Here is a 14,235-nt window from a genome sequence, read left to right on the forward strand (position 1 = left end):
CTCCAAAAACACGATCATCTTTAATAACACCATCGATGGTATTGAGTTACGTGGAGTGGACCGAGTTACTCACCTTAGCATCCTGCTGAACACCAAACTGACGTTTAATCACGCTTAATACATGATGAGTCAATTATCTTCCAAGTATCTCAACAACTTGGTTTCATATTTTAAATTGGTCGAAACTTTAAGGATCCTCACTGTCTTAAATAATTGTATTGCACTTCAGTACGTCCACTACTAGAGAATTGTTGTCGGGTTTGGTTTCTAAGCTGCTAGGACCTACGAGTTGAACGTGTGCAACGGAAATTTGTATAACAGCATCGCGATATCGGACTTGGTCTTGGACACACTTGAACACAGACGCAAGATGCAACAGACGATATATGCATGAGTGGTACAGAAAAAAGAGGAAAGTCTCCGGAATCTTCTGTGACATTATTAGAGAAATATAGTGACACAGACTTGAGCTACGAATAATTTTACTTAAATTTTATTTGATTCTCTTGAAATGCTAACGGTCTTTCTGTTTATAGTTTGACATTGGCTTGAAAACTATTACTATTAGATAGCGAAAATTACTCTACTAGCGTTCTTTTTTAAGATTAATAAGGAATTCTTCGTCCGACTCTGATTCCCCATCCGACACTATAAAATCGTCATCAGCAAAAGATTTGTTTCTTTTCGCTCGCAAATTCATACGCTTTGCTCCTGGCTGCCAATCGTCATCGTCCTCATCATCGGTTTCCGAATTGGAACTCGATAACTGTTTAAATGATTTCCGCGCACGCGCTCGTTTCCGCCGATCCATACCATATGTACTACGCGTCGATGCGTTCGAAGATGATGCGACCAGAATTTGATCGTCACTCATTTCCCCAGAGGCTTTTGCCAGTAAGTACGCTTGCTCTTTGATGTGTTCCACCTGCTTGTCGTCGAGGTTCTCCAGCTCTAAGATCAGTTTTGGCTGTGTCTTAAGATACTCCTTACACAGTGTTTTAACGAGATCACCGGTACTGTTCTCGTAATGGAGGGGCAATTCGATAGCACGTTCGTACATCAGTTCCTTGTGCTCATCTTCATTGCAGCTTCGGGCATAATTGATAATGTCCTCAACTGAACCGCACACCGTTCGGTAAGCGTCCACTTTGCTTAGTAGCAACCCATTCGGGAAGAGCATTTTTATTTTCAGGAAAAAGTTTCGATACTGATTCAGGTCCTTCATAACAAATTCATTATCTTTTGCATTGTGCAGAGTCATCTGATGGTGATTGAGATGCACCAGCTGTTTGAATTCACGTTTGCAGTATCGACAGTTGTACTGAGCCAAATGCGTTCGCATATGTTTCGCAATGCTATACTCGTTGACAAACATCTCATTACAACAGCTGCAAATGTAGCGAATACGAACCGATTTCGAGCTGAGCGAGAATGAGCTGGGCAACCCGGCCAAAGAACACACATCAATGTGGTTCTCGTACTCGAAGCGACTATCAAAGGATAGTTTACAATGGTTGCACGTGTACGTACTGCTATTCTGCTCCAGCATACGATGCAAGAATTCGTCGTCTATGTAGTCGCATGGGTCCTCATTCTTACTTGCGCTGTGATAGATTTTAAAATGTTTCAGCAGGTCGATCTTCACACCGGTCAGAACAAACGGACATTCGCCGCATTTAAACACATTTTGATGGTCCACGCAAGCGAACGTTTGCCCCGGATGGTTAACAGTTGCGTGCATTTTAATATCGTAGTACGATGACAGTTTATCACAATAGAAGCACCGAACTAGTTTAAATAGTTTGAACATCAAAGGTTTTTTTCCTTCCTCTTTATGTTTCCGACTCCAGTGCTCAACAACATCGTCGATTGTGTCACATTGCAGTTGACAGTGGTTGCAAACATACTTTACGAAGTAATCGAACCGCTTGCGCTTTTCCTTATCGGTGATAGATTCATCGTACACAGCCAGCGTCTGATCAGGATGACTGGCCAGGAAATGGCGCTTTGCCCACTCCAAATCGGTTGAGAAGTAGGAACAGTTCTCACTGCCGCAAGCAAATTTTTTCTTTCGGTTATTATCATCAAACGGTAAACTTACGTTTTGGTCCTTTTCGGGTTTTATGGCTGCTACAGGTTCTTTAGGTAGTACTTCATGGAATAGCGCAATAATCAAGATCTCGTTATTTGGATGAAGATCAGCAAAGTGTATTTTGAAGGAATCATGATCAGAAGATTTGTATGCGCATTTAGAGCATTTGTACTGCTTATCTGTTAGCTTATGGTCGGCCGTCATATGTTCGATAATTTTTTCACGTGTTCGACAAATAGTTTCGCACAAATCGCATTGCCAGGAGGACTCAGCTACACGAGCTAAGGCTGGAGCCTCGCGAATTATCTTCACAGTTGCGGTAGCAACAGAACCATGATTCTGTTTGACGTGGGTTGCAACGATATGTTGCACGTCTCGATAAAAGTCGCATTCGCTACACTTGAATAAATTCTCACCGTGAAGTTTCAGGTGGTTGACAAGCTTGTCAATACAAATCAATCCATCATTTAGTGTTGCCTGGCAATGGGGACATTTGTACACTTTCTCCTGCCGGTGCATTCGGTAAAGATGTGTGCGAAAGTCGGTGAGAACAGGACACTCGAATTTACAAATACCACACAAATATAATTTTCCCGGTAAAATCATCTGCGGAACATTTGCACATCCAGCAGTTACCATATCTGGGGACGCCGTTCCTTTTGAAGTTTCCGAATGTTTCTCGAGATGCCTTCGTAAGTTTTTTCTAATCTTTGTCGTATAGCTGCACAACGCACATCCTGCATCTTCCAGGTAGATATCCTGCGGCGGCAAGCGATCTATATCCTCAACTCCAAACTGTTTTTTATCCGCGACTGACGCTGAAGCAGAACCACTTCCGTCTTCCTTTAAGATTTTGTCTATGTAAGCTTGAAGCTGAGCGGCTGTTACATTCTGTGGACAGATAACCACTAGATCATTATGGATGTCCCGTTTCTTTGGGTGCAGGTAAGTCAAAATCACATCCTTGCTGCTGTGGTCGTGTTGTACGTGAAGAATCATCATTTTCAGAAAATGACTCTTTCGATCACAAATAAAGCACATATACCGATGGCGGCCATGTGTCTTTATATGCGTAATCAGTTCATGTGCTGACTTGAATTTTTCCGGACAATGATAGCACTTATAACTTCCTATGTTGTGATGCTTTAGCAGATGCAAATTCAACTTAACCGGATCACTAAAACGACTGTCACACTTTTCCACACCACACACATTCAGCTCTGAACCACAGAAGCCTGTATGCTTTATCATCTGGGCCACTTTTCGCTCTAGCCGATCGAACCGTTCCATGGTTCCTTTGAACAGAAAGTCAATTCGAATCTGAGTAGTACTAGAAAATTTCTTCTGTCCTGGTCCCTTCAAATTTGTGCCTCCCGAAACTGGCGATAGTGACTGAACAGGAGTACTGTTTTTGCTACTAGAATCACCATCCGCATGCGTAGGGATCTCATCATCAGAGTCCAACGAAACTGTGTTGTTTTCTTGTGGGTTCATGGTATTGCTGGATTGGGTATCCGCTTCAGCCACGGTTGTTGCATAGATATCACTTGTCTGGTCATCCACTATAGCTTTGCGGCCACCAGTTGAAGACATGCTGCCGTCTGCCACAGAAACCATTGGAGGCCGGTCTTTACCAACCGGAGTCGAAGATTGCGTACTAGTCACCGTGGAACTGGACACTGTCGTTGTGGCCGGTTTGGCTGTGATTGTGATGCCTACAAGAATGAAAAAAAAAATAGTTTAATGTAACAGTTGGTAATTTACGCAGCAAGAAAAATTGAATAAAATGCAAATACACGAAAGCGGTCGGTAAAAGTTAAATATTTTTTATGTTTGTAAGAACGATACGTGTTGTGTCCTTTGTTGTCCTCCTCCTTGTCCTCCTTTGTAAACGCAATGAGTCGAAAAATAATTTTAAAGGTAGTACAACATTTACCCGAAAGCCATTCCCCAAAAAAAATTTCGCTCGAAAACGATTCCGTAAAAATATTTTTCCCGGGATGTATCATTCGCCAGAAAGCCATTACCCAGAGCGAAACATTACTCATGTTCCACATTTTCGCAGTCAACTACGGACCTAACTTTTACCACCCGACAGATCTTACAGAAATGTCGGAAGTACAACGTGCCACGCATCATAGCTTTGAGTTCAAAGCAGCATATGATGATGATCGACACCAGCTATGGTAGATAATGCACGAATATGGTTTTCCCGTCAAACCTAGGCAACTACTTAGAACTACATTGGATCGAGTGATGTGTTTCGTGCGCATCTCGGTAATACTCCCCGGTTCCTTCAAAATGTGGCTAGTGTTGAGCCATGGTGTTAGCTTGTGGCCAGCGATGTATCAACTTGCAGCTTCCCGAGGCTTAGTGATCTTTTTTTCCCCGCAAAAATATCTACAAAGCCACCTGGACCAACGAACCAAATCGATCATCGACGACCGGTCTTTCTCGATCACCAAAATACGCTCCCTACGGGGCGCTTAATATCCGCTCGGATCACGGATCATGTGCGCTCAAAGTATCGGCGGTATATATCTCGCGACAAAGTCGCCCTCCTCGGTTAGACATTCGGTAATTAGACAAACGGTGAGTTCCCAAAAACTACGCGCGCGTACTAGATGAAGGTCTGCCATCCTCTGTCGAGCTGGAAGCTTTGATCGTTGAAAACGGAGGAAGTATGATACGCTCGACCGTCAACGAGGCTGCAATTGCTAAGTGAGGAATGCCAACAAGCGATAGAAAGGAAAAAAGAGCTTGGAAAGCTTGGGGTAACGACACGCGCAAGTTTTACCAGAAGGTGCACCAAACACGTAAGGGCTACACCTGACATGTGTAGGGACGAGGGAGGAGATCTAATGACAAACGAGCGCGAAGTGATCGACAAGTGGAAGCAGTTCTTCGATGAGCATCTCAATGATGCTAACAGAAGAAGACGCAACGGAAGTTAACCTAGGAGTGCCTACAATCGACAACAGGTGCAGCGAGAAATCGGTCAGTTGAAAAATAATAGAAACACCGAAAAGGACCGACACCCGGCAGAACTCTACAAAAATGCCACTAAGAACCACTAAAAACGGCACTTCACTGGATAATTCCAAGGATTTTAGAGGAAGAGAAACTACAGGAGGAGTAGATAGAAGGTGTAGTCTGTTTCATCTACATAAAGGGCGATCGGCTAGATTACTGTAATCACCGCGGCATTACGCTGGACAACGCCGCCTACGAGGTGCTCTCCCGGATTTTGTTGCGTCGTTTATCTCCAATAGCCAGAGAATTCGTAGGGCACTATCAGGCGGGCTTTACGGGGACCCGCGCTGCTACGGATCAAATTTTTTTCTCTCAGAACAACCCTCCAGAAATGTCGGGAGCACAACGTTCCCACGCATCATATTTTCATGGATTTCAGAACAGCATACGATGCAATTGAACACGAACATCTATGGCAGATAATGCTCGAGTAGGGTTTTCCGGATAAAATGACGCGGCTAATCAAAGCTACCCTGGAGCGAATGATGTACTACGTGCGCGTTTCGGGGACATACTCAAGTCCGAATCGAATCGCGCAGAGGGTTGCGGCAAGGGGATGGACTGTCATGTATGTAATTCAATATTGCTATTGAAGGTGTGATCCGGCGAGCGGGCATCGAAACGAGAGGAACGATCTACACTAGACTAAAAATGGAGACTAGGAGGATAGGGTTACAAATCAATGCGTCGAAAACCAAATATATGGTAGGAAGATGCTCCAGAGAGAGCAACGTTTGCCTCCCACGGACAGTGGACAGTGACTATTGACGGCGATGAACTGGAAGTGGTTGATGAGTTCGTATATTTGGGATCCCTGGTCACCGCCGATAATAATACGAGTAAGGAGATTCAACGACGCATTCAAGCTGGAAATCAAGCCTTCTTTTCCGGAAAATGCTTCGACCAAGGAGCACAAAGCTAATGGTGTACAAAGCGCTAATCAGACCTGTGAGGCAGTAACTTTTCCTACGGTAGACATACGTGCACTAGCCGTATTTGAGCGAAAGGTGTTGCGAACTATTTTTGGCGGAATACGAATAGATAGCGGAGAGTAGCGTAGGCGTATGAACTACGAATTCCCATCGTACACCTGCGGAAGTTGGGGGACTACGGTGGACCGGCCACATCGCAAGGATGCCGGACAACTGTGCAATGAAATCCGCTCTCTTCAAGGACCCCACCGGCACTAGGGATAGAGGGGCCCAATGTGCTTGATGCCTTGACCAGGTTAAAGGTGTGTCGAGACACGCAATGAATTGGCGACGGGTAGCCAAGGACAGAGTACAATGGAGAGGAATTCTTGATACAGCAAGAGCCACCCCGGCTCTCGACTGGTAAAATAAGTAAGTAAGTATAGCACAGTTTAATTTGAGGCAGTACGAAGTTTACTGGTAGCTGACCCGACCTGGTATCCGATAAAAGAGATGCGCTGTCAAGGATGATGCACGTTCAGCCAGCTAGTGTTCGAAGCAATTGAATAACGGCAGCCCAAGACCGACAGTACACAGTACTGAAGGACCATAGTTCGTTCGGCACAGGATCGATAACGGACCGTCGCCACTAAAGTAATTAACTAAGTAAGGTCGCAGGCTGCGAGTATTTTTGCGGAAAATATTTCGCTAAATGTTCTGGGAAGTGCTCCACTTCTTACAATCTACAACATCGATGTCGATGGAATCAAAAACTTTCAATAAATTTTTTTCCATTACATTATTTTCGATGGAAACCAATTGGGTAAACTAGGCATTGGTCAAAAACCGATAAAACGTATAATTGGTTACATGTTGCGTGTAAAGCCTCGAGATAGCCAGTCGCCGGATATTCAAATCCACAGTGGGAAAATCTACTAGAGTCAATAGAAACGTAGTACTAAGTCTCCCACAATTGTCCTATACAATAACAAATGGCTGCATGCAGAGTCTGTCACACAACAAATCAAATTCTGAAGACGGAATGTAGCACCAGGACTTTGCTTTGTTCCATGCTGATTTACATTCTGGTGAAGGGTTTTCTGAGCGGTGGTCTATACCATCTGGCAAAAATAAAAAAAACGGATTTCTAGCAAATGGTTTTCTGGCAAATGTCGAAATTGAAATCTAAAAAGTGAAAAAGTGATCAGATTTTAAAGGCTTATACTTTTTTGACTGTTCATAAAAGCATAGTTGTCCCATCTGAATTTTTATCAATTTTGAAACCACATGAAAGTAGATTGTTTATATCCCAATTTTTCTAAAAGGTTGCGAAACTTGGAATGGTCGAACAATTTTCCAAAGAATATCAAACTCGAACTATCCCATATGGAAAACAAAAGCATAACTGTCCGGTATTTATATTGTTTCGTTATAACCATTTTTATTTCGAGTTGAGGTAACCATTAAATTATTACTTCTTTGGAACAGCAATATTCTTTTGCTCATAGACTTCAAGTTAACAAAAAATAAATATGAAAGTAACATTTGTTTCGAAATTTGTTATGTTAGCGTTCGATTGATTTTTTTTATCGGAAAAGCTTCCCAGATAGCATGTTTTCCATCAACGATTACTGGGACAAGAGTATTTAGTAGAACAACTTTCCTCTCCGATTCTTTACAGAGCTTTATTTGGTAGATTGATAAATTTTCGCCAGAAACTAGTTTGTGTTGTTTTTCCAATAGTGTTCTCAAATTCAAAAAACTTTCATCGTTATCAATCGTGAATTCACTGTCACTGCCGTCTCCAGCAGGCAAACGACGCTCCGGAACTTGACAGAATAAAAGATTCCATTAGACCATATATCTTGTTATTGTGCTTTTTGCTACAACCGCTATTCATTAAGCGATATGCTTCTAATGGTTTTTCAAGCGCTTGTGTATACTGAAGTTCACCCCTCCTTCAAAGCTTGTCTTCCTTTAAGCCGGTACTATCTCTAATTAAAGCCAGCCCTGGCGACAACTCGCTGCATTCCTCTGAACCAAACAATTAACTACAGGAGTGACTTTTACACTGTCCACTCCAATCCCAAGCCCAAGTCCACGGTCCGTTGTAAAAACATGTCTCTCGTAGTCCTACGTCAGCCATGCAGTCGTCTCTAGAGCACAATCCTTCTAATTATAATAAAAATTTTGAACGTTACACAAACCTGGAATATTTGGTAGGTTGATTAAACTGTTAGCACTGATGGTAGTCAACGCAGGCATCCTCGAAGCTGCCGAATTATTGGGTGCCAGTGGCGAACCATTAGGCGTTGGGGCAACACTCTGGACGCTGCTAATTACTGGTAGACTGTCAGTAACACGCTGAATGGCTGTTAATGGTGGCAGCGTAGCCATTCCCTGAACACTGCTGATGACCGGAAGTGGTCCTTGATTATGTGGCTGCTGCTGGGTTTGTGGTGATATAGGGACGCCACCCTGAACGGTAGTAATCATTGGCATTTGAATTGATGGTGTCGTGTTAACGGGAAGCGCAGGCGCCTGCGCTGTAGTTGTCGCTGATGGTTTGGGTACACTGTTCTGCACAGGAATCGAAATGATCAAAGGTCTGCCAGCCTCATCGGTTATTTGAATTTGAATATTCGATGCAGCATTGGACGCCGTGGAGCTAGCCACAGGAGTTGCAACAGCACTTGAAACAACTGTTTGAACTGGCTTTATGTATGTCATCGCATGATTTGCATTGAGATCAATTGGTTTATAGTTTAATTGTTCCGGGGTATAAGTGCATCGCTTGAAAAGATCCGGTGAAACAGTACAACTCATAGTTTTTAGTTCCATAGATTCAATTTTGTTCGGTGGATAATCAACACCATCGGATCTCTGAAAATGAAAAAAAAATCAATGGTGCTTAAGAAACAAATTTATCTAGAAATGTCTTACCTTCTTGTTATATCGAACACAGCAGTACAGTGGTTTTGAGCAGTGGGCATTGCTGACATGCAACGCCATCGTAGATTTAGTGTTGGCGCCAAACAAACAGTAGACACATTCATACAATCCGATGGAGTGCAGTAACAAGTGACGGGCCATACTTTTCTTGTCTATATTCAGATTACACACCTGACAACTCACGAAGCTCTGTGAATGCCCAGCCAGATGGCTCATGTATGCTGACAGGATGTAGTACGATCCCTTGCAAACTGTAAAATAAGTTCCAGAATTGATCATTTATTTCTTTTGTCATCTAACTTATCCTAACTAAAAGCTACAACTAGAATCTAGCAATATGCAAAATTTGTAGCATCTAATACATTTTTAGAGTAGCACACAGAAACACATGCAAAACTTACTAATTTTCTAGCTTGATTATGGGAAAAGCAAATGATTTTTTGCAACTTGAAAGAAACCATCGTGTAAAATGATTGACGTAGAAACTAATGACTTGTCACTTATCAGGAATGAAACTAGCAGCATCTTCACTGGAACTGCATCGAGGTGGGGCACAAAACTCCTGTTCAGGCATAGAAATTCACGACATTTTTGCACCTCCGTTTTCTCAATTTGATAACTTAATTTGGATTTTTCTCACAATTAACACATTTTTCGTACACAAATACAATCGTGTTCCTCAGAGCTTGTTACATAAAAGTCATTCATAGCTACCAAGTATTGCGTATCGCTTCCAAGATACTTGGTTTTGAAGCAAGCAATTCCCAATTTTTCATGTTAGATCAAGAGCAGAATTGTGCTTGTGAGAAAGATTGAAAAATCTGTTTTCTGTTAAAGAACTCGCCGTTTGTTCGTTCTTGGACATTGAGGGAGCTTTCGATAATACTTCCTACACATCTATGGAAAATGCTATGAAACGAAAAAACTTCAACAAGTGCATTGTTGATTGGATTCATACAATGCTTGCAAAAAGAGAAATCACTTCCAAGCTTGGTAGATCGTCTATAATGATAAAGGCTATGAAAGGTTGTCCTCAAGGAGGTGTCCTTTCACCACTTATGTGGTCCTTGGTGGTAGACAATTTACTTTGGACCCTTGAAGCAAAAGGTTTCGAAGTTGAAGGCTTTGCAAATGATTTGGTCATCATGGTAAGTGGAAAATTCGATAATACAGTTTCGGAAAGAATGCAACAGGCTCTGAAACATACCCAAATTTGGTGTAAAAAGGAGGGCCTTATCATTAATCCGGCAAAAGTCGTAATCGTCCCATTCACAAAGAGGAGGAAACTCAACTCGAAGCCTCTCAAGCTTGAAAACAAAGAAATCCAATTTAGTGAACAGGTCAAATTTCTAGGATTGGTCCTAGATGTTAAGCTTAACTGGAATGCACATCTCGACACCGTGATAAGCAAGGCAATTAGGATATTATGGTTGTGCTCGAAAACCGTTGGTAGAAAATGGAATTTAGAACCAAACATGATCATGGGGATCTACACGGCTATCATACGACCAAAAGTGTGCCTCGTTAGTGTGGTGGCCAAAAACAAAAGAAGTTACCGCTGCAGCAAAACTTGCAAAACTTCAACGACTTGCGAGCATTGCAATAATGGGAGCGATGCGTAGCACTCCATCGAAAGCCCTAGATGCAATTCTCTATCTGCTTCCTTTGCATGAATTCGTACAAAGAAGCGGAAAAAAGTGCTCTAAGGCTTAAAAGGTTCATGCATATCTCGGATCTTTCTGGTCACGTGAATATTCCGAATCTTTTCAAAATAGGGCCCGCGTTAAGTATGAACGGAGATTAGATGAATCCGGAGGATAACTGAGTATCATAGTTATCCTACAAGGTGTGTGAAACTTCACGTTCCGACTAAGAGAAGGGGATTCAAGGCTCAACGATATTTTTCACGGATGGCTCAAAAATTGGTTCAAAAACTGGTGCTGGAATCTATGGCCCTGGAACAAAAATATCAGTGGCTATGGGACTATGGCCAACTGTGTCTCAGGCGGAGATCTTTCCAATAATTAAATGTGTGAATGTTTACTTGAGAAGAAGATACAAACATGCAAATATATGCATTTTCTCTGACAGTCAAGCAGCATTGAAAGCGCTAAGCGCTTGCAAATGTACATCGAAAATAATCTAGGATTGCATTCTTTCGTTACGGCAGCTATGCCAAATAAATACAGTAAATCTATACTGGGTTCCAGGGCACTGCGGCATTGAAGGTAATGAAATAGCAGACAAGTTAGCAAAAGCGAGCTCCAATTCGGAATTAATCGGTCCGGAGACTTTTTGCGATATATCAAAATGCACAATCAAAATGGAACTTAAACACTGGGAAGAACAAAAGGTGACGGCCAATTGGATGGCTGTCAGAGGTTGTAACCAGTCAAAAAGATTAATCCAAGCGTAAAAACCAACAAAAAGCACATAGAGCTCAAGAGAGCTCTTTGCAAATACACCGGCCTAGTAACAGGGCACCGAGTAGACATCATTTATAAAGAACATGGGTCGTGCTGAAAATGATATCTGTCGCTTCTGCAATCTTGAAAGCGAAACGTCGCGCAGCATCTGCTTTACAGTTGTAGTGCGCTTTACATGAGCAGAGCTGAATTTCTTGACAAGAGATGCTTATCTCCTAGTGAAATTTGGTCTGCTAATCCCGGGAAGGTTATCGGTTTTATAAACCATATTATACCTGACTGGGAACATGCAGGAGCAAATGGCTAGTTGTCTATAAAATGGCAATTGGCTTGCATGGCACGTATAGTAAACCTGGTTATACTACAAAAGCTCGAATCAATGGACAAAGTAGTCAAATTCCCCAACAAAAAAAAAGAGCAGGATTACATCCTCAGGAAACGCCGAGTCTCCATGCAGTCGAAAGCCTATTCACGCTGTTTCGAATGCGTACAGGCTAAGCTGACCAGACGCCCTGGATTTTGAGGGATAGTCCCGGATTTGAATGACTTATCCCAGATAACCAAGCGTCCCAGAGAGTTTCTCGCATTGATAAATTTGTTATGCTGCCAGTTAAATGTTGAAACGCTAAGAGAAATGCTAAGGTTGAGACAGATATTCTTCAGAAAATTAAGATTTCTCAAGAAGCTTTCTATTTACGAAGAATATGTGAGGCAAAGTGAAGAAAGATGACCATATAATACAAGAAGCTAAAAAACAAGAAAATATGAAAACATAAAATTCTTTGTTGAAATTTTGCTTAGTTCCTAAATTTGCTGACTCTACTGACTGAATAAGGCGTACTGAGCATAATACCTATTATCAAAAATACCCATCTTCCTAAGGCCAGATATGATTTAAAATGGTGGTCAAACCTCTGAGTACAACAGTGTCAACTATATATTTATTTAAAATAGTATTCAAGGCATCCATCCATGGGAGCAAACCACCCAATATTTTGCTTAACGATCATTTTTCCTTCATAAATGCCTGCCTAGATGCCAGAGAACTCGACATCGTCACCTTTTTGCTGCTCTCGTAATGAGATTGATTTAGTAATGTTGTGGTCTGTTTCGAAGTTACGAAGAGTTCTCCATCCTCGAGGGTGATTCGTAGTAGATAATTTTTGCCGTCCGTTGTAAACTTGTATTTGTTGTCGTGCTCCTCATTGCGCCAACTCCCTTCGACAAAAAAGCCCCGGTCGTGGATACAAACAGAAGCGGAGACAGCAAACTTGGCTCTTCCAGAAGAAGCGCCACCAGGAGGAACAGTGCGAAGAACTCGAGCAGCTGTACCGCTTGCACGACACATGGAAGTTCTATCAGAGACTCTACGAATCTCACAAAGCGATAAGTGAAGTTAAAGAAGCCGTCCAGCAACTGAAGAACAACAAAGCAGCGGGAACGGACAAGTTGGCCGGCTGTCTGCATCAACAGATTGTCATCCGAATGAATAGCAGAATCTCCATCGCGCCGTCTGTGGCGTATGACACACAGTTCCCAATTGTGCACCCGGCAACACGTCTACTAACTGAGGACTACCACCGCAGGTTTCTACACAGCAGTGGGAAAACAGTTTGCAACGAAATACGTCAATGGTTCTTTGTATCCCGACTACCTATTGATTCGTCAGGTGGCGAAGCAATATGTGATCTGTCGCATTAGCAAGACCTGTGACTGCCCATGATGTCAGCTCTACCGAAAGTTCGCGTGACAGGGATGGTCAGACCATTCACGAACACTGGTGTGGACTAACTGAAACCAACACAGATCATACAGGGGCGCAACTTGGTGAAAAGGTGGATTACGCTATTCACCTGTCTCGCAATTCGAGCTGTGCACCTGGAGGTAGTACATAGTCTATCTACACAGTCGTGCGTGATGGTTATCAGGCGTTTTGTGGTACGACGTAGTTCCCCGGAAACTTTCCACAGTGACAACGGGACAAACCAGTTACAGAACATCCATGAGGACTGTGCCGTAACTTTGACGAACGCTGTTCAATCCGCCGTCGACACCCCATACGGGTGGCTCTTGGGAGCACATGGTGCGCACCGGTAAATCCGCTATATCTGCCATTGCGGACCCCGAGGTATTCGAAACCCATTTGAATCTCGCAGAGGACTTCGACAAGGAGATGGGCTTTCTTGCCTGCTATTCAACATTGCGCTTGAAGGTGTTATAACATGAGCGGCGATCGAAATGTGGGGTACGATTTTTAATGAATCTAGTCACCAGACTAAAATGCGAAGCAGAGAAGATTGGGTTAAAGATAAATACGTCTAAAACGAAGTATATGCTGGTGGGCGGGACCGAGCACGACAGGGCGCGCTTGGGCAGTATCATGGTACGGATAATCAACGGGGATAAGTTTGAGGTTTGTAACGACGAGTTTGACGAGTTTGTAAAGCTTGGTTCACTGGCAAAAGCAAAGCAAAGCCATGGGTATAAACGTGCTTCAGAACTTAACCCTTGTTTATCGACAGACTTCGCAGCCAGTTATTAGAGTACAGGAAAATTACGGGGCTGGTGCAAAGATCCTATTAACTCTGTAGCGGCACCTCCCAGTCGAGATTCGAACATACGACGACTGGCTTGTTAGGCCAGCTTCGTACCCCGGAGCGAACTGTGCGGTGTTGCTCACTAGTAACCGAGAACAAAGCTGCCATGGACCGTATTAGATGAAGAAATTATACTACGCAGACCTTGTCATAAGACGTAAGGCCAACTAAGTAAATAAGAAAATCATTTCCCAAAACGAAACGACAAGAGTGCATTACCCTAA

General features: G+C 42.8%; 1 protein-coding gene across 1 annotated transcript in view; it reads right to left on the minus strand.

Moving 5' to 3' along the window:
• Positions 1-506: 506 nt before the first annotated feature.
• Positions 507-14,235, minus strand: part of LOC128733927 (uncharacterized) — a 61,211-nt gene continuing 47,482 nt past the window's right edge. Inside the window, exons 5-7 of the mRNA XM_053827803.1 lie at positions 8,980-9,239; positions 8,244-8,919; positions 507-3,807 (exon numbers count right to left, since the gene is read on the minus strand). Of these exons, the coding sequence (XP_053683778.1) occupies positions 587-3,807; positions 8,244-8,919; positions 8,980-9,239 (4,157 nt within the window). The 3' untranslated portion in view covers positions 507-586. The remainder of the gene's footprint in view (positions 3,808-8,243; positions 8,920-8,979; positions 9,240-14,235) is intronic.

The sequence above is a fragment of the Sabethes cyaneus genome, chromosome 2 (genome assembly GCF_943734655.1).
Source record: "Sabethes cyaneus chromosome 2, idSabCyanKW18_F2, whole genome shotgun sequence".
Lineage (NCBI taxonomy): Eukaryota > Metazoa > Arthropoda > Insecta > Diptera > Culicidae > Sabethes > Sabethes cyaneus.